This window comes from Phaseolus vulgaris, chromosome 9 (genome assembly GCF_051622355.1).
Source record: "Phaseolus vulgaris cultivar YP4 chromosome 9, ASM5162235v1, whole genome shotgun sequence".
Classification (NCBI taxonomy): Eukaryota; Viridiplantae; Streptophyta; class Magnoliopsida; order Fabales; family Fabaceae; genus Phaseolus; species Phaseolus vulgaris.
Window position 1 is genome coordinate 9,899,743 of NC_143506.1, and position 24,133 is coordinate 9,923,875.

Consider the following 24,133-nt stretch of genomic DNA (forward strand, 5'->3'; position numbering starts at 1 on the left):
GAACCTGCATCTTTCAGATGACACAAGATCACCATCCAAGTAACATCTCAACATGCTACCAGCAGAAAAGGCTCTTCCTATGCTATGAGTTAAACAAAGAAAATGCCATCTCTTCCTAACTAAATTAACACGCAGATCCACGCGCTGCCTCTTCATATTTATTGACTGCAAGGGACAGACAAATTCAGCCAGCAAAAATAAATTCATCAAAGTAAGGCTAACTAAAGCAACAAAAAAGTGTCAAAGAACAATACACAACTTGACAAAAGAACTAATTTTTCATAACTATTTCCAACCTCAAAAGTGAGCTTCTCCTTTGCAAGCACGGCCAAGGACCCTTTCCCATTTTCAGAAAGAAAACTGAAAAGACCCATTGCTCCATTTCTAGGGAAATTCTCAATCCTAAGCCAACAGGAAAAAGAAAAACCCTTATTGAGAGGCCACTGCAGTGGAGTTTTCAGCATGATACCCTGCAAGAATTTGAAAGGAATGAGATAATAGATGGCATAATAATGGAGTTTTTATAGGTTTGTTGTTGGTGCTCTTCTGTATGTAACTATCAGCGGACCAAAGATATGTTTTTTGGTTAACAAAAGTGTTGGAGATCCAAGATTGTGTATAGGTAAGGCCAAATTATAGTATACGAGCGGAGTACAAACCTCACCTTACAATATGCTTTTGTATGTATGGTTGTCTTAGGCTAAACTCACTTACTAAAATCTTATCAAAATCGTTTAGAGTCTATCCTGGTGATGTTTGTTTGAGCCTATCATGTCACTCGCTATCAGGCTGCTATCGAACGAACCACAATTATCAAGTCTCGCACTCGATATGTTCATTCCTTGACGTCTGAAGGTGTGTTGGAGATCTCATCAACTAGAGATAACTCCAATTGTAGTGTATAAGTGGGATGCAAACATCACCATATAAGCCAGTTTTGTGAGGTTGAACTAGGCATAAACTCACTTTCTAAGAAAAAGTGTGCTTGTTTATGTCAGCTCGTCTAGAATCTCAATGCGTTATTGCTAAACGTTTTCTATTATATCTTTAAGGTACTCTAAAGTGTAGTCTGCATATCTCTTCTGTTGTACCTCATCAGCCTTCATCTATAGTGCCTTTTGTGATGCTCATTGGGCTACCGGTCCTGAAGATAGATGATCAACTTCTGGTGTTGCAATCTATCTAGGTCCTAACAAAGCCACTTTTACCAACAAGATTTCTTTTTCTTTGATCTAAACCTCAAGTTATCTGAGTTGCCTATTTTTTACATCCATCATAAGCTTCTAAGGGATGTTAGAGATATGTTCTTCTCTGCTTTAGTAGTGTATAGTGTATTTTGTTTTTGTTAATAGTTTCCAAACAGCTACCTGTTATCACTGTGGTTTGACAGTTGTAGTTTGTTACAACTGAATAATCTTTCAATGCAGTGCTACTCTACCCATATATTCATAGGATTTGTATGAGGTTCACTGACTTTTGTATTTTCACAAAGTAGTGAATTACATTTCTAGTCAGTTTCAATAACATGGACTTCCCATTTTAAGTTACATACTTTTAGGAACACAGAATATGTATATGCAGCTGAGGCATGCAGATATTTTGCAGTTGGAATAAGAGCAGAAAATAACACCACCAGCTTTTACAATCTCTGGGTAAGTCTAGTTTTTGGAGCTTCGTTATGAATAAAGCCTAATTTAGTTGGGAAGAGGGGAGATTCCCTTATCAACTTGGCAAAGGATCAGATAGCTCTTCTAAACTAATGGTTTCCTTGTATATCTTTCACTAACAGTCTGCCCTGTAAATTGTTTTTATAGGGTTTTTATACTCATTTTTCTTCTCTCTTCTAATAAACCTATTAATATAAAAGATGTTTAACATTCAAATATGGCCCTTCTCTTCTTCCATTGATGTCAGATAGTTATACCATAACTATAACTATATGCTGAATATTGTATATTTAGAATGGAAGAAAAAGTACTGTTGGTACCTGTTGAAATCTAATGTTATTTTATTATTATTTCTTTTGTATGTACCCAGCTTTAGGGTTAGGGTTTCAAGTAAATGTGTGGCCTCCTTTAGTAACCATATATATACACATCAATAAAAAGTTAAAACATTTATTTTCTCCATCTTATTTATTAAAGTTGGTATATTTCAAATGTAACTAAAGAAGAATTGGGAGATCTAGATATACGTCTATAATGGCTTCAAGACTTACAGAATCAATTCCATCAAGATCAAAAAATGCAGTTGGCCCCTTTTCATGTAGCATTGCCAAGAGGCTTGTTAACAAAACAGAGCAGTACTGCCTCCTCATCCCAACTTTCTCACTTCTGAGTAAAGCAAAGATTTTTCGGATGTCCTTCCCTGATATGCAATGCCCACCAATGGCTTGAATTAACTGTGCAATCTGAAAGATCACACTGTCACTATCTTCTTGAGAAAACCAATTAAGAAGAAAATCAAGCATTCCTGCTCTGACACAAGAAGCTCTATTAGAAATGGAATCTTTGAGCAGTTGCTGAAACAGGTCCAGTCCATGATGCTTCAATGACTCACTGCTCTGCCCAATCACAAGATAACAAGCAATAAAACAGATGGCATTATTTTCTTAAAACAAACTTTAACAACTACTAAGATAACACTTAAAGGAAAGTTTATTAGAAAACAAAGAGGGAAAGGAATTGCAAACCTTTTGCAGTACAATCAGATATAATATTATTACATCTTCATTCTGAAATCAATAAATGAAAGCAGAAAAAATAAGAACACAAAAACAAGATTTATTAAATGATTTAACAGAACTAAATAAGAAAGCACCAGGGTCCACCCGAAACCACTTTCATTAGTTTCTTCGAATAGAAAATGAAACATTGCAGTTGGACCAAATAATTTATGGAAGCTACTAGCACATCACCTTTATCATAGGACTCATTTTGTCATCATATTTTCCATCAACAAGCATATCAAGCAAAGCATCTAAAAGGCCTTTACTTGAATGCGACTGGCAAAAATCCAACAGCAGACTTTGCAGAGTCTGGTAGCCCTTTCCAGCTAGAGCTCTAAATGCCACCTGCAAGGGATAATAATACAAGAAACTTTTGAATTGGAATGCAATGGTACAATGCACAAAGCTACAGTAAATCGAACATAACATTCCAATATAGATGCAAATCAAAAAGGACGACACTTCAAAAGGAATTCCAGCCTATACTCAAATTTAGAAAATAAAAAAATTTAGGCTTGTGCAAGACCTAGTGTATTATTTTTCACTTCAATAAGCACCCATCAATTTCTCCTGGAACACATTATTTGCCATGAGATAAGGTCTGCACAAGGATCAGTGAACCTCTTCGCTCTATTAGGATTAGAAATGAAAACAAAGAGTGAAGCAACAAGAGTAAAAAATAAGAAAAATGAAAATAACATTGTTTGGATAGATAGAGAAAAAGAAAAATGTAGAAATTTCTTTCAACTTGTTTGGATGAAGTGAAGGTAGAAATAAAAAAAACATTGCACTAAAAAGCTTTCTAGACTAATGAAAAAAAAAACTTGTAAATGGAACCCATCGAAAAAAACTCTCTTTCTTCCTATTGCTCCCTTCAAACGAAGGGTGGAAATTTGTTATTTCCATCCTATTGTTTTCATCTTTGTTACCTTCCTCTACAATTAGATTATTGCAACCGAATAAACACAGTTACAAGTCTACAGTACTGGCAGTCAATCTAGTAACCTACATAAGAAGAAGCAGTTACGTCTTCATTAAGTTAAGATCCAAGGTGCTAAAACACATTTGAATAAAAAAATCTCAAGGCTGCTGAACAGACCAGACAGTAAAGGCTCAATAAAGTAAAACAATACAGTCCTGAGTCACTCTCTTTTGCGGGAAGGTTCAATGATAACAAAATGTCTTTTCTCACTAGGTGGTGTCAGCTACATGAATTAAAGAGACACCAAGAACATTCTCAAAATCCAAATAATCGAAAAGACCATTTACTTCAAGAATTTTTCTATAAGTTAATTTAACCGTATTTTCCACTCAGCATAATGGTCTATATAAGATAATCAGTGCTAAACCAAGAAGTGTTATATGTCTTCCAATGTCACCTTTTTTTAACCAACACCCTTCTTCCCTCATAGATAGGACACTCATTTTGTCCAACATGTCCTACCTGTACCCTTAGTTGAGTCTTTCGTTCCTTCTGCTCATGACACCCAAAATACCACGTAGAATCCTCTTGAACCATCATCACCACCTCCTATTACCAATCAACACTTAATACCTCAGCTCCTGATCATGATGACTCAAGTTGACCCACTGTCATTCACAAAGGTACTCCCTCTACCCATAATCCTCATCCCATTTACAATCTTCTTAGTTACCACCAATGTAGTCAAACTCATAACTCGTACGAGGATCAGGAAGAAAATAAAAGATCGTAACTCGAGGATAGTAACTAGACTCGTAAGAGTTACTAACATATGAAAAATATTATTGTTTCCAAAAGTATTTGTCCTCATTATTCTTCTCTAGTAATGATGTTGTCATAGGGTCTTTGTCATCCTCCATAAAAGTGAAATCTTGCAACAGAGGAAAACGTGACAACTCAAGGACCTCAACTTCTTGAAAACTCTCCCCCTGAAGCTAAGAACTAGGAAAGAAGGTGTCCGTTTCATAAAAGGTGACAACCTTGGAGACATAGACTTTATGACTTTAAGGGTGATAACATTTGTACCGATTTTTGTTAGAGGCATAACTGATGAAGACACATTTGATGGCCAGAAGATCTAACTTACCACGATAAGGACAACGAACATGGACAAAAACATGACAACCAAAGCCACGACTCGGAAGACTACTCATAATGGGAATAGAAGAATAGAATGTGGTCTTAAGTTGAAAAAGACTAACACCTTCTAGAACCCGAAAGGGTAATCTATTAATCAAATAAGTGATAGTCAGGATTGTTTCTGCCTAATAAGATCTAGGAACAGATGTTTGGAAGAGTAAAGCTCTAGTAACCTCAAGGAGATGATGATTTTTCCTTTCTACAACCTCATTTTGATGAGGAGTGCTCACACAGGTTAATTCATTAACAACTCCATTTTCCTTAAGGAACTTGGAAAGGTTTTGGTTCACATATGTTCTTCCATTATCAGAATATCTTAATTGGGCTTCCAAATTGTCTTTGAACCATTCCATAAACATTGACAAACAAGTGAAAAACTTTGAACTTATTTGTCATGAGAAATATTCAGGTAACCTCAGTACAATCATGAATAAATAAAACAAACCATCTTGCACCCGAGATATTAGGAATAGGTGAAGGTCCCAACACATCTTAATGAATAAGATCAAAAGGTTTAGAACTTCTATTATTCTTGGGAAGAAAGGTTTGTTCGATGGTGTTTAGCAAGCTGACAAACATTACAATGAAAAAACTCAAAGACACTTTTGTGAATAAAAAAGAAAATAAACACTTTAGGGTACTAAATGGAGGATGACCAAGACGATTGTTTTGAAGCCATATTGAGAGGATGACGAGGATTCAAGACCTAGTTGAAGATTAGCAGTGAGTGCCTGCAATCTGGCACACTCTTTATTTTCTTCATGTTGTAAGTAGTATAACCGGCCCAGCTCTTTAGCAATTCCAATCGTCTTTCCTGTGTCAACATCCTGGAAAACACAATTCGAATGAAAAAACACCACTGCATAATTTAAATTTTGGGTAACCTTATGAATAGACAAATTATTAAATAGTTTGGAAACTGATGGAGATCCCACATCGACTAGAAATAAGGACAATTTCATTGTATATAAGTGGGTGCAAACCTCAACCCTATGAGCCGGTTTTATGGGGTTGAGTTAGGCTCAAAAGTCCACTCTGTAACATGGTATCAGAGTCATTTTCGATTCTATCCTAGCGAGTATTTGTTGGGTTTATAAGGCCACCACCCATAATATGTTATTCCACGCACGAGCTTCTATCTATCACTCTCGGCGTGAGGGGGGTGTGATGGAGATCCCACGTCGACTAGAGATAAGAACATTTCATTGTATATATGTGGGTGCAAACCTCAACCCTATGAACCGGTTTTATGGAGTTGAGTTAGGCTTAAAGTCCACTCTGTAACAGAAACATATAAAGCACATTTTTTTTAAAAAACAAAGGTTGAAGGTGGATGTTACCACAACCAGTAACGAGGATATTGGAACCATAAGCAACAATAATATGTTGGTTACCAAATAAAACAATGTAGGATGAAAAACAAAAGGAATGAGGTGTCATATGGTCAGTAGCAAAGAGTCTATAATCCAGATATTTTCATTACTAGAAGCATTAAAGGATAAGAAGTTAAAACTCTTACCACTCGTGATAAAGGAACAAAAGTTAGATGTCTTACTAAGGGAGTCCATGAGAGCTCATAACCGACTGAGCTTTGCAAATCAGGGAAGGTAGCGGTCTCATTCACAAAACTTGCCGGAAAATGTTTTTCGATGGCTGTCTCTGGCAGTCAACGATGGCGGCAAAGGCGGCAATTAGCGGTCAACAATGCAAGGTGATCGTCAACGGAAAAAAGGTCGCAACAATAAACGTTGTCCAAAAAATGAAGCAGAGTCTCCCAGGATCGGGAGCTCTGATACCAAGTGGAAAGAGAAAGATTGAATGTATTTCGGAATGTATTTATAAATGTGATTAAAATCTAAATTTATAGACTATTTACAACCTAATTAAGGAAAGAAATAATAGGTAATTAAAGTTATATCAACCAAATCAAATCACCAAAAGATATCAAACTTGTCCTAATAAATAGAAAACGGAATTTGCACTAATTATGGAATAAATTACGCAACATAAACTATAGGATTTTCCTATGGATCCAAACCTAAAATTAATGGTAGAACATGGATAAGTTTTCTCTGATCTAGAAAAATTTAGAAGACTAGTTGCAAAACCTATCTATCTTACCATTACTAGACTAGATTTGTCTTTTGTCGTTGGTGTTGTGAGTCAATTCATGCAAAATCCTGGTATTGATCATTGGAATGTTGTCATCCATATTCTAAGCTATCTCAAAAAGGCTCCAAGACAAGAACTACTTTATAAAAATAAAGGGAATACCTAAATTTTTGCATATTGTGATGTTCATTGGGTTGGTTCTCCCATGGATAAATGCTTCACTACATGATATTGTATTTTCTTTAGAAAAAATATTATCTTCTGGAAAAGCCATAAACAAAATGTTATTTCCCGATCAACGGTTGAAGTTGAATATAGGGCAATGGTACCCCTAAGTTGCAAGCTTATATGAGGAACAGATCCTCCAAGAAATAGATTGTTGTGACATTCAGCCAATGAAGATGCATTCTGATAACCAAGTTGCTCTACACACTGCTTCCAATCCAATGTTCCATGACATGACTAAACACAAAAATTGACTATCATTTTATTTGAGACAAGTTGTCCAAAGAAATATGCACTGAGTTTATCAGATCACATGATCAACTTGCAGATATATTAACAAAATTCTTGAGAGGACCTGAGATTGAATTTATTGGTTACAAGCTGGGCACATGCAATTAGTATGTGTCATCTTGAGGGGGAGTGTTAGAATAAGTGGTCTTAAAATTTTATTGAAAAGTTGGTGTGTACTTTGTGTTGTACCTAGTTCCTACATATGTCTTTTTTCCTATTCTTATTTTTTTTCCTCCCATACATTTGTATCTGATATCTCTAAAATCACTATCAATATGAGATCCTAAGAAAGTGAAATTCACTCTCAAATTCGCTGCTTATTATTTTGTATTTTTATCAAGTATGTGCTTACTCCAACAACTTATCATTTTTTCAAAATTGATCAACAATCCAAAAACAGCTAAAGGGCATCAAAATAAATAACTTGGAGTAAGATACAATTGGCAAATGTTCTTAACCAAAACAAAACATTTAAAAAAAAAATAACAGCAACAAGTATTTTACTATTACATAACTAGGAAAGAAACAAAGCGGAAAACAATGAAGACAAGTACCTTAGAGGTATCATTACTTGCAAGCAGACAAGTAAGTGTTTGGAGTACATTCAAAACCAATTTCTCCCCGTTGGCTCCATCAAGGTTGCTGTTCAGTAATGATACAACATGCAAAAAGCATTCCCCATCCCGAAATAGAGTTTGATAGTACTAAAGCATCAAAAGCAACATTTCAGTTAAATTGTCAAATGCATGTGAAGCATTTATGTAAATAAAGTAAAGAAATTAATCAATGTCAGACACATACTGCTTGGTTAGCCTGGAGCATATCTCTCATTCCTACCAACAAATCAATAGATAGATCAACAAAACTTCTCTCCCGTTCTTTTAATTGAGTAAACATTTCTAAATACTTAGAGCATAACTGCAACTTTGCTTTTTTATCTTCCTCAGAAAATGGCATAATCTGAAAAAATAAAATAGCCACATTAAAAATGGAAACAGAATACTCAACAATATTTATGACCTAGAAAGGAAAATTCAAGTAAATAGCACATAAAGTATACCTTCATGAGATCGACTATATGTCTAAGCACATCATCTCTCAAACCTTCCACCCAAAATAAATCAAACAGGCAATCAATGCATGTAAAACTATGTAATATCAGCTTGGTATCTTTAGTTGCTGCTAAAAACTTGGCAAATAACTCCATACACACTTTCATGCAATTAAAGCAACTTTGCTTAGTCTCAGGTAAATTGCTTGTACATTGATCTTGAAATGATACCAATTCTTCCATGCGACTTTTCTCATTGGAGGGCTCTATGCTTCTTTGACTTCTATACTCTTGCGCTTGAACACAGGCAACTTGTAGAACACGAGAAACTGCACTCAAGGTCTTGAAGGAATCAATTGTTCTCTCAGGGGAAAGCTGCAAGATGCGAACCAAACTCCTCACAAGAACACATGCAATTTCAGGATTACAAGAAGAATGTTCAAGTGCATCCAGCAAAGAAGACAATTCCCTCTGCAATAAGAAAAAGGAATAAATACTTGGAGAATTATCAAATGATTGAGTTCAATTATACAATACATGCACAAGAATCTACAAAATATATACCCATGAATTTAAATAACACTAGTATGTAAAGGATATACACATCAGAACACTGACGGGTAGAGCATAATTTAAAACAAATATCCAACATAAGTGATATAATAAATCTAGTTTCAGAATGCACTCACTGTGATGCTTAAAATGGCTTGATGACATAAAAATAGAGCTGAAAATGAGTCAAGTTTGGTTTGACTTGACTCAACTTGTATATTTAAATATGTGTGTGTGTGTTTATATGTGTGTGAGTGTGTGTGTGTATATGTGTGTGAGGTGTGTGTGTATACATGTGTATATCGAGGTGGTTCATGAACCAATTGAGTTGCAGTATACATAGTTCAAGTTTACTCACTAATTTAACACGTTCAGTTTTTAAATCAACTTCATCATTTAGTTCATGAACAACGTCAAATGTCAAATCAAGTTTCAAACTATGCTTGCTTAGGTTGATTCATTGCCAACCTTGACAAAAGACCAATGTTCTACTGGAAAATCACATCATCTCCTCTGTACCCATTATGGGGACAAAAAGTCAAACTAGAACAAACTCAGGATGAAACTTCCACTTCATAACACATAACCTTACTGGATATATGCATGCATTATACCCTGAATCTCAAGTAACCATTTCATATAAGAGAGATGAAAAACAATGCTCATTTTTTTCTTCTTATTTTTATCTCCTAAAAGTCTTTCAGAAAAGTTTGTCCAAACAGATCTTAACCCATACTTAAGCCTCAATTTCTCAGGATATTTGAAATTATTCATTTGGTTTATATCTTTTATCATTAGCTTGGGAATATTGCAATGCTTTGTTTGGATAAACTTCTCCATAAGCACTTATACTATGGAAACAAAAATAGGTAAAATGATTTAAGTTACACTCACAAGTTAAAGTCAACTTAATCACTTAGCCTTTATAGATGTTCCCTCATCTAACTTTTCTAGAAGTCAAAGTGAATAAGTTGATTTATGCTTATGGAAAAGCTCAACTAATTTATTTTCTTCTCATATAAGTAAAAAGAAGACTGTCCAAACAAATCATAAACAAACATCAATTCTGTGTTATAATTATAGAAATAAGGAACTTATCTTATATAATAAAGAATATATAGATTATATACATATTATTAGAAACTTTTTTATTTGGTCCCATATAAAATCTAGAGAAGACTTTCCAAACAAAACATAAACAGACACATCAATTCCTAAGTTTTGTAATTGTAGAAATAAGGAACTAATCTTACATAGTCAAGAATGATGCATAATCAGGAGAAGTATTCTGTAATTAAGTGCAGATTTTATTCTTTGTTTATTAGGACAGATTTGTTAGTGATTTGATTTGTACAACTTTAATATCCCATTATTTCTTGCTTTCATTACCTATTATTTTTTTCCTTAATTAGGTTGTAAACAGTCTATAAATTGAGACTGTAATCACATTTGTAAATCACATCAGAAATACATTCCATCTATTTCTTTCAACTAAGAATATCTAGATTATATATGCATTATTAGGAAGGTTTTTATTTAGTTCTGCATCATATCTTTAATATGTGAAGATATCAAATCTACTATATTTATTGTATTGATTTAATTTTCTGAATATAAATAAATATAAATAGAGCACAAATGTTGTCTCAGAAAAACATGGTTTCAGTTCAATCTTCTCTCTTTCCTAGAGTTTAACACGATATCAGAGCCATTTTCAAAAACTATGTTGGTCCAGTAAACCCACAATCTCTAGAGGAATTTTTTTTTGCAAAACATTTTCCCTGGGTCGCTTTCGCCTTTCTATCATCGCCTACAAACAACTGACCTTTGCCCAGGTTGCCTCCATCATGCACTCCTACCCCTCTAGTGGTGGCTCCATCGATGTTTTTGATGGTCCAATCTACTTTTCCCACTCCCCTACTTATTTTATTATTTGTTTCTCACTTTCCAAAGAAAAAATGTCTTTCAGTGCCGCATATTGTCAATACGAATAGATTCTCAGTATTTCACTTAGGCTTCTAAAATCAAGGTTTAGTTAAGTGGGTTAGGCTACAAATTCCATCTCACCAACATTGTTAAATCTATTCCAACAAAAAATCGAGAACAATGGATGAAGATTGATGTTCAACTTTGTAATGTTATTAAATCCACTATTCACACCTCACTCAAACCTATTTTTCGTTCCTACAAGACCATGTGCATCACTTTCAACTAAGGTTTGTGCCCTTTGTACCAATGACACACAGCATTTGTACCGTGTGTGGCAAGATCTCCTGAAACTTCTTGTTCCACGACATTTTAAGTGTCCTATCTTTGCTTATATTGAACGGTTGCATGTTTTCATACACAATTTTAAGTGTCCTTCATTAAACTGTGCCCTCATACTCCTAACAAAAATGCAGTGCCCGAATTCAAGATATCTTATTCAAACTACTCAGAAACTTCATAGTCATGTCATCTTCCTCACCTTTTTTGGGGCGAGGTTGTTCTTACATTATATTATCTCATTAATCGGATGTCATCATCCAACCTTAATGATTGGGTACCCCATAATCATTTCCCTAAGTCCTCATAGTTTTTCTCCACGTGTATCTATATCCTAGTTTTGTACATAACCTCACACTTTTGTGATGATATGGATTTTAAAGTCTCACAATTATCGAGAAGGAAATTATCGTGTTGAGGCTCTAGTCTAGCAAATCTTGCGATTGATAATAGACTGGATCAATTATATTTGCATCAAGTTTGGCACAAACGACTTGTATGTTATAGATATATGGAAGTGATCTTATATAATCAGAAATATTTATATTACGTATTAGGAACATTTTTAATTATTCTCATATCATATATTTGTTATTAGAGAATACCAAATCTCCTCTATTTATTGTGTTGATTCCTTTTTCTCAATATAAATAAAGCACATGTGCTATCTCGAAACACATGGTTCCAACTTAATGTTTCTCTCTTTCCTAGTATTTGGCACTAAGATTCAGAGATATACAATTTCAATGTGTTTGTTAGTATGAATATAAATTCATTCATGCAAACTTAAATATATATTTTGAGAATATATATATAATAAGAGGAGAATAAAAAAACCAACCATGTTTTGTGTGTTTCCATTACATGTTGCAGTAAATTCAACAAATGAAATTACTTCCATCTGTAGAGTATTGACCCCATTAACTTCTACTATATTACCAGTGCTCCTTGAAGCAGACAATATCGCAGACTTCTCATTGTAAGCAAATATCTGTCCAGTAGATTCCTCTGAACCGGATTCAAAATAAAAGAAATTTTCTGAAAATATAAGATCCCATATTCCCTCTTCACGAAAAATTTCAAGTGACACAGGAGAAGATGAAAGAAGGTTTCTAAATGCATTCAGAACTGTGTTCTGTAGTGCTGAAACAAAGATCCTGCAACATGGAAAGAAAAACAACATATCAAAAATTAGTTCAATACATGAAGGTCATACGTGAGAGATACATTAAACGAAATACTTCAATATTTTTTTCTAGTTTATCATTTTAAAGCTATGAAAAGGAAAAAAAACACTGCAAGTTCACCTTAAATAGCTCGGAAAATCACTCTGACTTGAGCAAGTTTTGATGCAAGGAAATATTATAAATAGAACCCTCATGACCCATTTGATTGACAGTTCAAAATATGCAGAGGAAACAGGCAATGCAAGTCGACCAGAAGATACTTGGACATGAAGAGATTTTGAACCCTCAGGAACTAACAGAAATGAACAGAGACCTCTGCTCAACATAACAACATAATCATTCCAAAAATCAGAAAAAGAAGCACGGGATGGAAGGCCAGAAGAAAGCACTGCTGCATCAGGTTTCACATAATTCTCCTTTTCTTGAATGTCAAGAGCAGGCATACCAACAGCATGCTCTACAGTAAAATCCTTCTCCTGTTCCAAATCTTGAAGCAGAAAAGCTGGTGAACAAAAACTATTTGCAAATTTATGCACCCTACCATTTTCACAAAGAAATTGCAAGCTGATCATATTGCCAAAGCTGTACCAATGTCAAGGTCTCAAGCATCACTTTTTCTTTCAATTTGAATGAGATTCAAGTAGCAATCAGTCAAAAAAATAACTCAACAAATGAACAAAGGACAGCATTGTTCTATCTGCCATAATAAAAATTCACAGAGGAATACCTAAGAATGAAAGACAATACATCTCTAGTGAATACACACATGGAATGTTTAGAAATGTCAATAGGCAATGAAGTTGGAAATTTTATGTTGTCATTTTTTTACTATTAGCATATAACTGTTTATTGATATGAAGTTCAAAAAAGGAATATTCTAAAATTCACAACATCAGCAAATTGTGAAGGATACACGGCCTCCCTCAAAACATCCAGAGAAAGAATATGAAGTTGAAAGATTTTTTGCAATGGTTTTTCATCCCTGCAAAAAACAAATAACCAATTTATCAAAGAATGCAAGACAGATGGTATACTGTTTAAATAATATAGTATTCTCTGGAAGAGGAAGAAATATGAGAACAAAATACATTATCTTACATGTTCATTTGATTTGATACAAGCTAAAACAAGTAGAGGGAATAACAAGAACATGTTAAGGCCAAATTTTGTATTATAGACAGCAAACTCAGATTTCGATGAATGAAGTTTGTAGATTCACCAACATCAAGCTAGTCATGAAATTATTATCCGCAAACTCAAACATCAAGACACACGTTGATTCCTCAAAAAAGAGTATGCAGATGCAGCAAGCTTAAAAGAAACACAATCATATCTTCTACTATATAAAATAAAGAATAATGGGCTTGAGATATACCCAACAATACCTGAATCCATCTGCGAAAACAAAATTACAGTAAGTTTTTGCATAATTTGACGGAAATCCAAGACCATCCAGCAGCACTTCCAACCCTCCAATACTTCTAAAATGATTCTGGCCCCGAAGATTTGCAGATAAGGCCAATGAAAGAATTTTCAAGCACAAATAGCGAAGTGAATCATCCATCAATAGTTCTTTCAGGCTAAATCTTCTAATGACTCGTAAGAGCTCTGAAAATAAAAGTTTGGTGAATGGAAAATATACGATAACTGAACAAAAAATATAAAATAAGTCTAAAAATCTATTAAGCGTGGGATTTCAATATCCCATGAAATTCAATAATCATAGGATAGTCAATGAAAGGAGTTGCAGTTGAGCTGTTGAACTATAAGATAGGTGAGATGAAATTTTAAGGCTCGAGAAAATGGGAAGCTTAACCTTTCATCTTTACGTCACAAAGACAATTTTTATTATTTTTTAATGAAAAAGAGGATATTTATTAAGACAAAAAACTGAATTGTAAAGAGAAAGGATGACAGCCAATCATCCTAATCCAGAAACAACAAAGAAAAGAGAAAATCAATGTAATGTGCTTCCTAATCCAACAACATATCAGCAACTGAAAACCCACTAAAATGTCATGTGTTTTAACCAAATAGACGCCAGAAGCCAAATCATAGTGATGTGCCAAACAATTCCCCTTAAAAAACTCTCAACATGAGAACTAAAAATTAAGAATTTGTCAAAATTCGACACAAACACAACTAAAATTCACCAAATGCTAAATAATGGGAGATATACAAAGACCACAGCAACCAAAAATAATAAAAAACATATTCTAAGCAAGCATCATATTTAAACATAACTCAACCTCATAAACGGACTTATAAAGTGAGGTTTATACCCACATATTTATAGTCGATGTGGGTTCTCTTACACACCCCCTCATGCTGAGAATTGAATATTTCATCCATGATGATAGATATTTTTTAATGGGGTCTAATAACGATGTGCCAGTGGATGACACAATAAACCCAACAAACCTCGCAAGGATAAGATCTGATACTAATTATTGGATTGAACCACTAGGTCGGAGGTTACAGCCTATTGTCAAGGAGCCCAAGCACTACGATTCAATTGTAACTTGGTTTATCTGGACTCCGTAACAAGATAGTTGGCACAATCTACAACAATCTCTCCTTCAACAATTGTCCCACTGGGGATTTGAGCTCATGACTTTGGCTCTAATACCAATTGTTAGAGCACTTACCACTAGGCCAAAAATTCCAGTTTTATTCATGGAACAACTCTTTCAACTTAAGGGCATAGTAATCCAAGCATCATGATTCAACTATGACTTGACCCACCAACCTCTACCATGGGACAATTGATGCAACTAGCAACAATCCCCTACTAACAATTGCTCCATTGGGAATCGTACTCCTTACCTTATCTTTGATATCATCTTAGAAAGTAGATCTTAAAGACTAACTCAACTTAGAAAGTGGACTTCAAACTTAACTCATCTTAGAAAGTGTGAACATTAAATCTGACTCACTCTCACAAAACCAACATGTAAGATAAGATTTGTCACCATTTGTATACTATAATTTGGTCAAATCTCATGTCAATGTACGATTTGTAACAATTAAAAATAGTAAAATTGAAGTAATAGTCATTGTACAGCTTTTATAAAAGCTCTCTTTGATATGAAGAATGCTTTCTTGCATGGGAAACTTGAGGAAGAAATCTATACAAAGGTCCCACCAAGATTTAAAGTTGCATATTATTAAGGATTAGCATAGTTCAATGAAATTGCCAATCATTATTAACAAAATCTATAAATCCATCCTCCAAGTAGCTCAATTCAATGTACCTTAAGAAGTTGTGACATTTTAATTGTTCTTTTGAAACTAGTAGTTTTATTTATTCTCTTTGAAATCATTTTTGTTCTAAATAAATCAATGTGCTGAGTGGAAAAATATTCCAGCACAATCAAAAAATATCCTTACACATTTTCACTCGGTCCTTGTACTGCAATTCCATTAAATTTTGAAAAGGTTACTATATAGTTCAGACATTTTTTACGGAGTCCTTATACTTCTAAAAAAACCCTAAAGTTTTCACTTAACTAATTATCAAATTTTACAGTTAAATCATGGAAACCTGAAACAGCAACAGCTGCAGATGATGGTAAAAATATATTAAGTCTAGATGGCCGTCAACCCACATACCTATTTAAAGTTTCACCAGAGGTTCACAAGTAAAAAGAAAATTTGAAACTATAGGGACCTTTTTGTAAGTTAGTGAAACTATAGTAACCTGAAGAACAATTTATTTAACCAGCGGCATTTTAATAATATATTTGCTGAATTGTAACCTCCATGGATCTGTATTTACCTAGTGCATATTCATGCCAAACTAGAAAATCAGTAACTAAAACCAACAAATGCCTAATAGTAATAGTCTCAAGATATACAATAATAACAGATGCCTACCTTACCTACTAACCAATTTAGGCCACCAGCTTCCATCACAGAAACAATTGCTTTCTGCCGCCAATGTAACCTTGCTTCAGTAGACAAAACCTTTGAACTATTTGAAGAGATGATTGGAGTCTCAGCATGTGAAATAAAGCCGACAAGACTGCAGAATAACTCATCCTTTTTGTCTATATTTGAACCTAGATCAATGAAAATATAAATTATTGACACAACATATGTTAAAATTTGTTGGAGCAGCTTGATTTTCTCAACGGCAGAGTCAGAACAATTTGCATCAGCAGAAAGGGCTTGACTTATGGTTTTAAGTTGGACCACAGCCCCTGTAAAAAATTGAACACAAACAAGAAACTTCCATTACTTTCCCGTTGTAAAGGACATATCACAGAACAACAAAAGGCAACTAATGAAATAATCAATGTTAAATTTTCAAAACATAGATTTATCAAGAGTGGAAAACAAGATTTGGGAATTAAATCCTATCACATTCAGGAATTGATATTTCATATTTTGTTCATAAATAAAAGTGAACTAGCAGCAGATCCATGCTCTGCACACAGGCAGTAGAGATAAAAAAGAGAGTGTATTGATAAAAGGGAAAAAGCAAAGTGGGCACAAACTACATGTGGAAATGACACATGGTGACAGTTGGATGCTTTTCATAATAATATACAAATTAAAACATAATTGTTCCAAATAGGGAATTATTAGGAAAACAGTATTCTGATATCTCCACAGTAATTAGGAAAAATATCCCTAGAATATACACATGCATTCCAGCAGGTTTTCTTTCCTGTTTCAAGATAATGTGATTATTACAAATAGAGGAGTTGAGAATGCAATTAGTATGATTGTAATAATAAAATATTTCTTTATTCCCTCTCATTATTCAAGTATAATACACAGTACAGTAGTATATCCTTTAAAGTGAGACTCAGAAATAAACATAAAGAACAATGACCATTTGTTACTAACACCGGAACACATAAAGCTTTAAGCAACAAAGAAAATACTAAATACTTATAAAAAAATAAAATACAGATCTCACTAACATCAGTAGATTAAGAAGTGGACTTTAAGCCTAACTTAACCTTATTAAACCGACTAATAAGGTGAGGTTTACTCCCACTTATATACAAATGAAATGTCCTAATTTCTAGTTGATCTAGGATCTCCAACACACGTCTCTCACGCCGAGATCCTCCAACTCGTGTGACACTATATATTTATGGACAACTCGATAGCGAATGGCCTGATAAGCCCAACAAACTCTCGATAGGATAGACTTTAAATGACTCCGATACCATATTAAAAAGTGAACTTTAAACCTAACTCAACCTTATAAAACCAGTTAATAAAGTGAAATTTGCACTCACTTATATACTATGAAATGTTCTAATCTCTAGTAGTTGTGGGATCTCTAACAAAAACTTATTACAATTTTCAGCAAACATCATCCACGTAAGTAATCAAAATCATGAACAAAAGAAGAAAATCATTAGTCAAAGAGCCTTGATTATACCTTTCATTAAGGCTGTAAGTTTTCGAATTCCACCATAGTATCCAAAAACTCTGCAATTATATAATGAACGGGCAATAATTTTCAGTGCATCCAAAATAAAAAATCCTTCAGACGTAATAAACAATTTTGCAGCAGCCCCAGAAAAATCTGTCGATGATTGCCCCAAGCTGGTGTTCACTGAAAGAAAGGCAAAACATGAATTACTGCAAATAACATGTAAGCAGTAATAGTTTCGGTAAGAGTAACCAAATATGCCATTTCAAGATTTTTAAGTTAAACATCATCTTCTATGCAGAGAAAAGATCTATGACTATAACAAATGAAAATTTAAAAGGTAATGAAGAACAGTTGATACCAGTGTAAGAAATTTCAATGAGTATAGGTACTCCCTTCTTGCGTCTATTTCACAAATAGATGGTCCCTAACTATATTTTAATCGCATCAATAAACTGATTTGAACTTCCATGTAGTGGAAACCACTTAAGGCTTAAGAGGGCAGAAAGGAAGAAAATAATGATGACGATGGCAATGATTGGCAACTTACAATCAGTGACTAGTGAGGTTAATTGTGTGACCTCTTCAGTTAATACCCGAATGACTTCAACAGGATGTCCAGCCGAGCAGCCAACAACCACATCATCAGCAGTTGATAAACTCTCAACAGAAGCAGACTCTAATAATATGCCAGAATTCACAGGTTCCCAATCTTTGTAGCCAATTACAAATTGCTTGATGAAAACATGAAGCAGTCTCTTTTTCTCCACCTAGAACATTAAGATCATATGAAGCAAATTTATAAATCAACAACTAATTTTGTGAGGGAAAGACATATAAAGCAGTGCATCTAACATTATTCTCTATCAATGCAGAAACGCATGTTAAGTTATTTTAATAATAGATTGGTAAATAAATGCAGAAACACGTGTTAATTTATTTTAATAATAGATTGGTAAATAAAACCTACGGAAAACATATCAACATTACTTAAATGCATATATGAATTTCTTAAAAAATAGTTCATAGGAAGATCGCCAAGCTTCAGAAAATTAAGTCTTCAATAAGTATAAATCCAACCATACCTTATCATCAGCTTTCTCGTATCGCTCCCAGAGTGTATTTACAATTGCCTCATCACCAGCATCACTGGAAAAAGTAAAAAATTAAACAAACTCAAGTAAAGGAAAAATGGATTGAAACACTATTAACACAAATGATTCCCTCTGTCTTGTTCTGTTGCAGAACCCCCCCTTTTAATTTCTCACTTTATCGCTCTTTTAATTTGCGATTATTTGGTCCAGAAATCTAGAGTAATATATACGCATAATTAAGAGTGCCATCTTGCCCAAAATCTGGTCCCGGAAAGGCTTGTAGAGCTGCTTCTCTGGTGTTCTGAAAACGTTGTCTGAAGGGACCAGCCAATTCTGGTGACATGAAAAGGGATTGGGCAGCATCTTCATTCTTAGTTCCTTTGTTGTCTTGTTTGTTTGGCATTAAAATCTTCTAGCTCTTAACCAACTTATTTTCACCCAACCCCATTTGTACTTTCACACCTTAACAAAATATTTGTATATACACCACCACTAGCCATAAAAAATATCTTATGAAACATCAGACAATGTTTGGCAAGTCTGCATAGTCATGTACGCATGAAATAAACAAAAAATAAAATAAATGTCACCATATCTTGCACTTAAGAAATATATATTTACATAAAAAGGTAACTCATGTGTCATACCAGCTTACAGAATCTAACAACATTCTCTTCTAAGATCTCCAGCAACATGGATGTTACACCGAGCAAGTTCATCATATGTATCAAAGATGTGAAGGCTTATATATATAAGCACCATTTTAACTTTTAAAGCTCTAACATGGAAGGCATTCACAAATAACATCATGCAAAATATGGCATGAGTTATGAGTCTCGTTGACTAAAACAAACTACTTAATGTGGTACTCAAGTCATGATGCTCTCTCACTTAATGGACTAGTCTGTTAAATCCGACTCTCCTCATGTGCATAAATCCTAACAATTGGTAGTTTTGCCAAGAGTTGGGCTACAAAAAGGAAAACCTATAAATTGAAGTAAGGTGCAAGCCAAATATTGATAGATGGGTGATTGACAAAAGGTACACCAGATCAAAGTCAATAGAATGAAAATCGTCACAGAAATTGTCTCTTGAAGGGGTGGCATTGTTAAGAGTGCCACATCGAATAGAATAAAAAGCTTGATGTAGTACTAAAGCCTCCTTGAGGTTCTTCCACCCAATGAACTAGTTTTTTGGATCCTCTTAGCCCTAACAACATGTCTCCGAGGTGCCTTTCCAAACATATCATATCCCATACAATAACAAGATTCAAGAAAATCCAAAATGTACAAGATAATCAAGGGTAGTATTATTTCAAAGACAATAGTCACTCACTACATGGGATTCCTTCTTTGGTACAACTCAGCAAGATTATTATATATTTACCATTAAGTCTATAAAGCGGTAGCAATATAAAAATCTTATTAAAGCAATGTGTCTGTCCTGGTTGTTTACTAGAGGACAAATGTTCCAGAAAATAATCAAACGTAATTTCACAACCCAACACACCCAATCTCAAGAGGGATGACACCTGCAAGCCCACTGCTACTTATGTTAATCTCTATTGGTAAAATATGATATTAATAGCCCCTTAGAGTTTGTCTAACATAATTTATTCTTTATGCACCAGAACACTCAATAAAACATTACATATATGATGAAATGAAACTCATTTTCTAAAACTCTACCCTATTATAAATTATAGAAAAAGGATAGTAGCAGTAGCAACCTTGACTACTTACTGAACACTCTGAGGACACTTGGTGATAAATTATGCTTCTTCCACATACAGGTGGAATGACATACTTCGCACATCAACATAACTCAAAAATTATCAATACAAATATAGAACTTTATCATTTGATTCATAATAAAAACCCTTTGGAAAATATATTGTTACCTAAAGCGAATCCTGGGCCCAGGAGGAGAGCACTTTTGTGCTTGGAAACTTGAAGATTCACCAGTATGCGCAGCAGAAGTTCTTCTAATAAGGTCAGCAACACCCTTAACGATATTCATCCTTCCTCAGCGAGATCAGCTCAGCGTTGAGACTTCACAAACCAATCAACGGTTCCACCCATCACTCTCGTCAAACCACCTTTATAGCTCAAAGAAACCAAACACCAGTAGTGAGATTACACAATCTAGTTGAGTGTTGCACAATGATTACCGACGACAAAAAAAAAATAACAAGTGAAAATCACTTACTCAAAAAAGAGACTTGACAAAATCACCATAAGTTTCTCACTCTAACTTCAACCTCCCTTTTTCAACTCACTGATCAGAGATTATTTCAATGAATTGAATTAGCTCCGTCAAGGATCATTCCACTCACTAATTAGCACCGGATTCTGAACATTTCAAGAATCTAAATAATTCAATGTAAAATACACACGTCATTCTCGAAAACAGAACATACTCAATTAAACATCAAAAAGAGAGGGAAAAAATCAATAATCGAGGCGGAGCATAAATACCTGAATAGTGAGACAAATCAAGAATCAAGAGTTTTCTAGGGTTTGCAAATTGAGATCGGAAATAACGATTGTGGAAGCTTCAATATAATCCCTCTTTTTTCTTTTTAAGATATTGGTCGGAGCTACTTCGATAGCGTCGGTAACGAAATTGCTATCGTTGTAAGAAGAATATGATATGACGAATGCGTGAGAAAGAGGAAAGCACTAAAAAGCAAACCCCAAATTCTCGATTAATTTCGATGTTGCCCTTCTGGTTTTTTTTCTTTTCCATGTTCTTTACATTTTCTAACGTCGTAAGAAGAATAGGTAGAAATGAATAATCAACACCGAGTTGCCCTTAAGCGCTGCAATTACGCGATCATTTTCTTAATTTAATTTACTACTTTCATTTCCACTGTGAATGGTTTAGAGGATAGAAACAGTGAAAATGAAAATACAAAAATAAGTTAGGAAAACATTATAAAACTGCAAAATAATATGAGATATTTAATTTTTTGGTATAGAAAAAATAGGCAAAAAATAAAGAAAAATTATAAAAATTATGCGTAAAAATAATAAGTTGAAAAGTAAAAGTAGATAAAAAAAAATTAATTTACTCGAAAACTCATACTTAGATAGAGGGAGATTAGAACATTTAATGATAGACATGATGAAAAACAAACTTCAAGATCCCGTATACATCTATTAGAAAAAATAAAATAAAATTTTAATATTAAAAATAAATAATTGCATATCTTTAATATTTTTTATTTTATTTCACTATTTTTTAATATCTTTTTTACTATTATAATAATTTTTCAATTTTATTTCAGTTTTTAACCTTCTGAATTTGGGTTCACTTTTAAAATAATAATTATAAACAAAATTTCGTCCATTAAAATTAATAATGACGACATTTTTAATTATTAAGATAAATATACATATCATTTAAAACTAATTTTAAAAACAGAAACAAATAACATGTGTCATCTCAACATGTATTTAATATAAATTATTATACATCCATTTATTCCTTAAACATTAATATCAAATTAAGAATGTTTAAAATAATAAGATAAAATTAAAAAATACTAATAATAATGGTAAAAATATTATTAAGCAAATACTTTTAAACCATTTTAATCATTATCTACCTTGTTTTTTTATTGGATAAGTCGATTTTAATACAAATTTTGGATGGTCAAAATCTATTAATTGGATACGCCATAGTATAGTATTAAGATTTAGTTTAAGTCATATAAGTGTAGCACGATTTAAGTACAAAATAAAAATAATTAAAGTTGTGCATAAATATGATAACTTTAGTTGGGTTTTTTTTCATTCATGTTACCCCACACAATTCAGTTTTTAAATATTTGTTTGTTTTACCATGTATAAAGTATGTTATACTTATACGTGATCAAATTAATATGGTTTAATTGAATTATTAAAATTTTATAAATTGGTGAGTTTTATATTGTAAATTGAATGATTGATTTAATTTTGGAATCAATATTTGAATTAATTTATTATATGAAAGAATAAAAAATTGAATATACCATAGGTAAGTAAAATAAATAAGGATTACAATAAATACCATGTATAGAAATGGTATAGAAATGTTATAAATGATATCAGATATTTTATATATATAAACAATTACTCTGACTTTTAGTTTATTTGAAATTGGTTAGTACATTTCATTATAAATTATAAATATAATTAGTAATTCATCTACTTGCTTCCTAATATATTATGTGTGAGTTAAAAATAAAATATAGTTTCATATAAATATATTAATAATCCTCATTTTGAATTACATGAAAATAGATCTCATAGGTCTTGTAAATATTATGGAGATTGTAGGTTGAGCAACAAATGTCATTAGTTGCAAATGATGAACAAACAATAATAAAACGAGGACAATGTAGTCAAAGTGATTGAAATTTCTCACAATCACACCATCAATCATTTAATTTAGTTGTGTATAACATAAGTCGACATCCAAGTTGGAGAATGATTATACATCGAACTCTATATGCATATGATACATGACTAACTTTTGTTCATTTTTTTAGTAAAGTGGTAATATTTCCAATATAATTATGACTTGCTTGTAACTTACAGTTTGCCTTGATACCTCATGAAACAAACCATGATTCATTCTTTCAATTCATTTCTTAAAAGGAATGCAAATGAGTTGCTCCCTTCAAAACATAATTCATGTATTCGGCTACATTTGTTGTTGTATGCTCGTACCTCTTGTCCCTGTCTTATACATAACTCCACTTTTACAAGGTATTTTATCTATATAGGAAACAACTTGTCGGAATTGTATTCGCATAACCGATAACTTAGCTTAAAGAGTTGGTTGTTTCATTTCATAACATGAAACAATTTAATAAATAAAGTCGTGTAAACAATTGAAATTTTGTAATAACGTATAATGGAAACTAAAGGATGCTCCTACCAATATTTATTAGTTGTCTCTTCAACTTTTAATTTTTGAATTAGATTGAACTAGATTGTGAAGTAAAATATAGATTCATAATTGTAAATATATAATATTAACGAAACAATGAACAAAAATATTCAGTCATATTTGATAGACAAACAATTTCACAACAATGAAAAATTATACATATATATATATAT

At 33.1% G+C, this 24,133-nt stretch overlaps 1 protein-coding gene across 14 annotated transcripts in view; it reads right to left on the minus strand.

The window, feature by feature from the left end:
• Nucleotides 1–21,838, minus strand: part of LOC137821749 (binding protein) — a 67,085-nt gene extending 45,247 nt beyond the window's left edge. For 9 of the 14 annotated variants that reach the window (XM_090295299.1, XM_068626497.2, XM_068626493.2 and 6 more), the window contains exons 1-19: nt 21,500–21,838; nt 21,231–21,390; nt 20,923–21,120; nt 19,014–19,077; nt 18,479–18,698; nt 17,935–18,111; nt 16,415–16,735; nt 13,919–14,141; nt 13,447–13,515; nt 12,654–13,115; nt 12,188–12,503; nt 8,539–9,000; nt 8,280–8,438; nt 8,033–8,182; nt 2,918–3,073; nt 2,693–2,734; nt 2,219–2,563; nt 297–470; nt 5–165 (exon numbers count right to left, since the gene is read on the minus strand). In XM_090295299.1, the coding sequence (XP_090151425.1) occupies nt 5–165; nt 297–470; nt 2,219–2,563; nt 2,693–2,734; nt 2,918–3,073; nt 8,033–8,182; nt 8,280–8,438; nt 8,539–9,000; nt 12,188–12,503; nt 12,654–13,115; nt 13,447–13,515; nt 13,919–14,141; nt 16,415–16,735; nt 17,935–18,111; nt 18,479–18,698; nt 19,014–19,077; nt 20,923–21,041 (3,620 nt within the window). In that variant the 5' untranslated portion in view covers nt 21,042–21,120; nt 21,231–21,390; nt 21,500–21,838. Of the gene's footprint in view, nt 1–4; nt 166–296; nt 471–2,218; nt 2,564–2,692; nt 2,737–2,917; nt 3,074–8,032; nt 8,183–8,279; nt 8,439–8,538; nt 9,001–12,187; nt 12,504–12,653; nt 13,116–13,446; nt 13,516–13,918; nt 14,142–16,409; nt 16,736–17,934; nt 18,112–18,478; nt 18,699–19,013; nt 19,078–20,922; nt 21,129–21,230; nt 21,391–21,499 lie in introns of those variants that run through there. The other 5 variants (XM_068626494.1, XM_068626491.1, XM_068626490.2 and 2 more) reach the window with 4 other exon arrangements.
• Between the last annotated feature and the right edge of the window lie 2,295 nt (nt 21,839–24,133).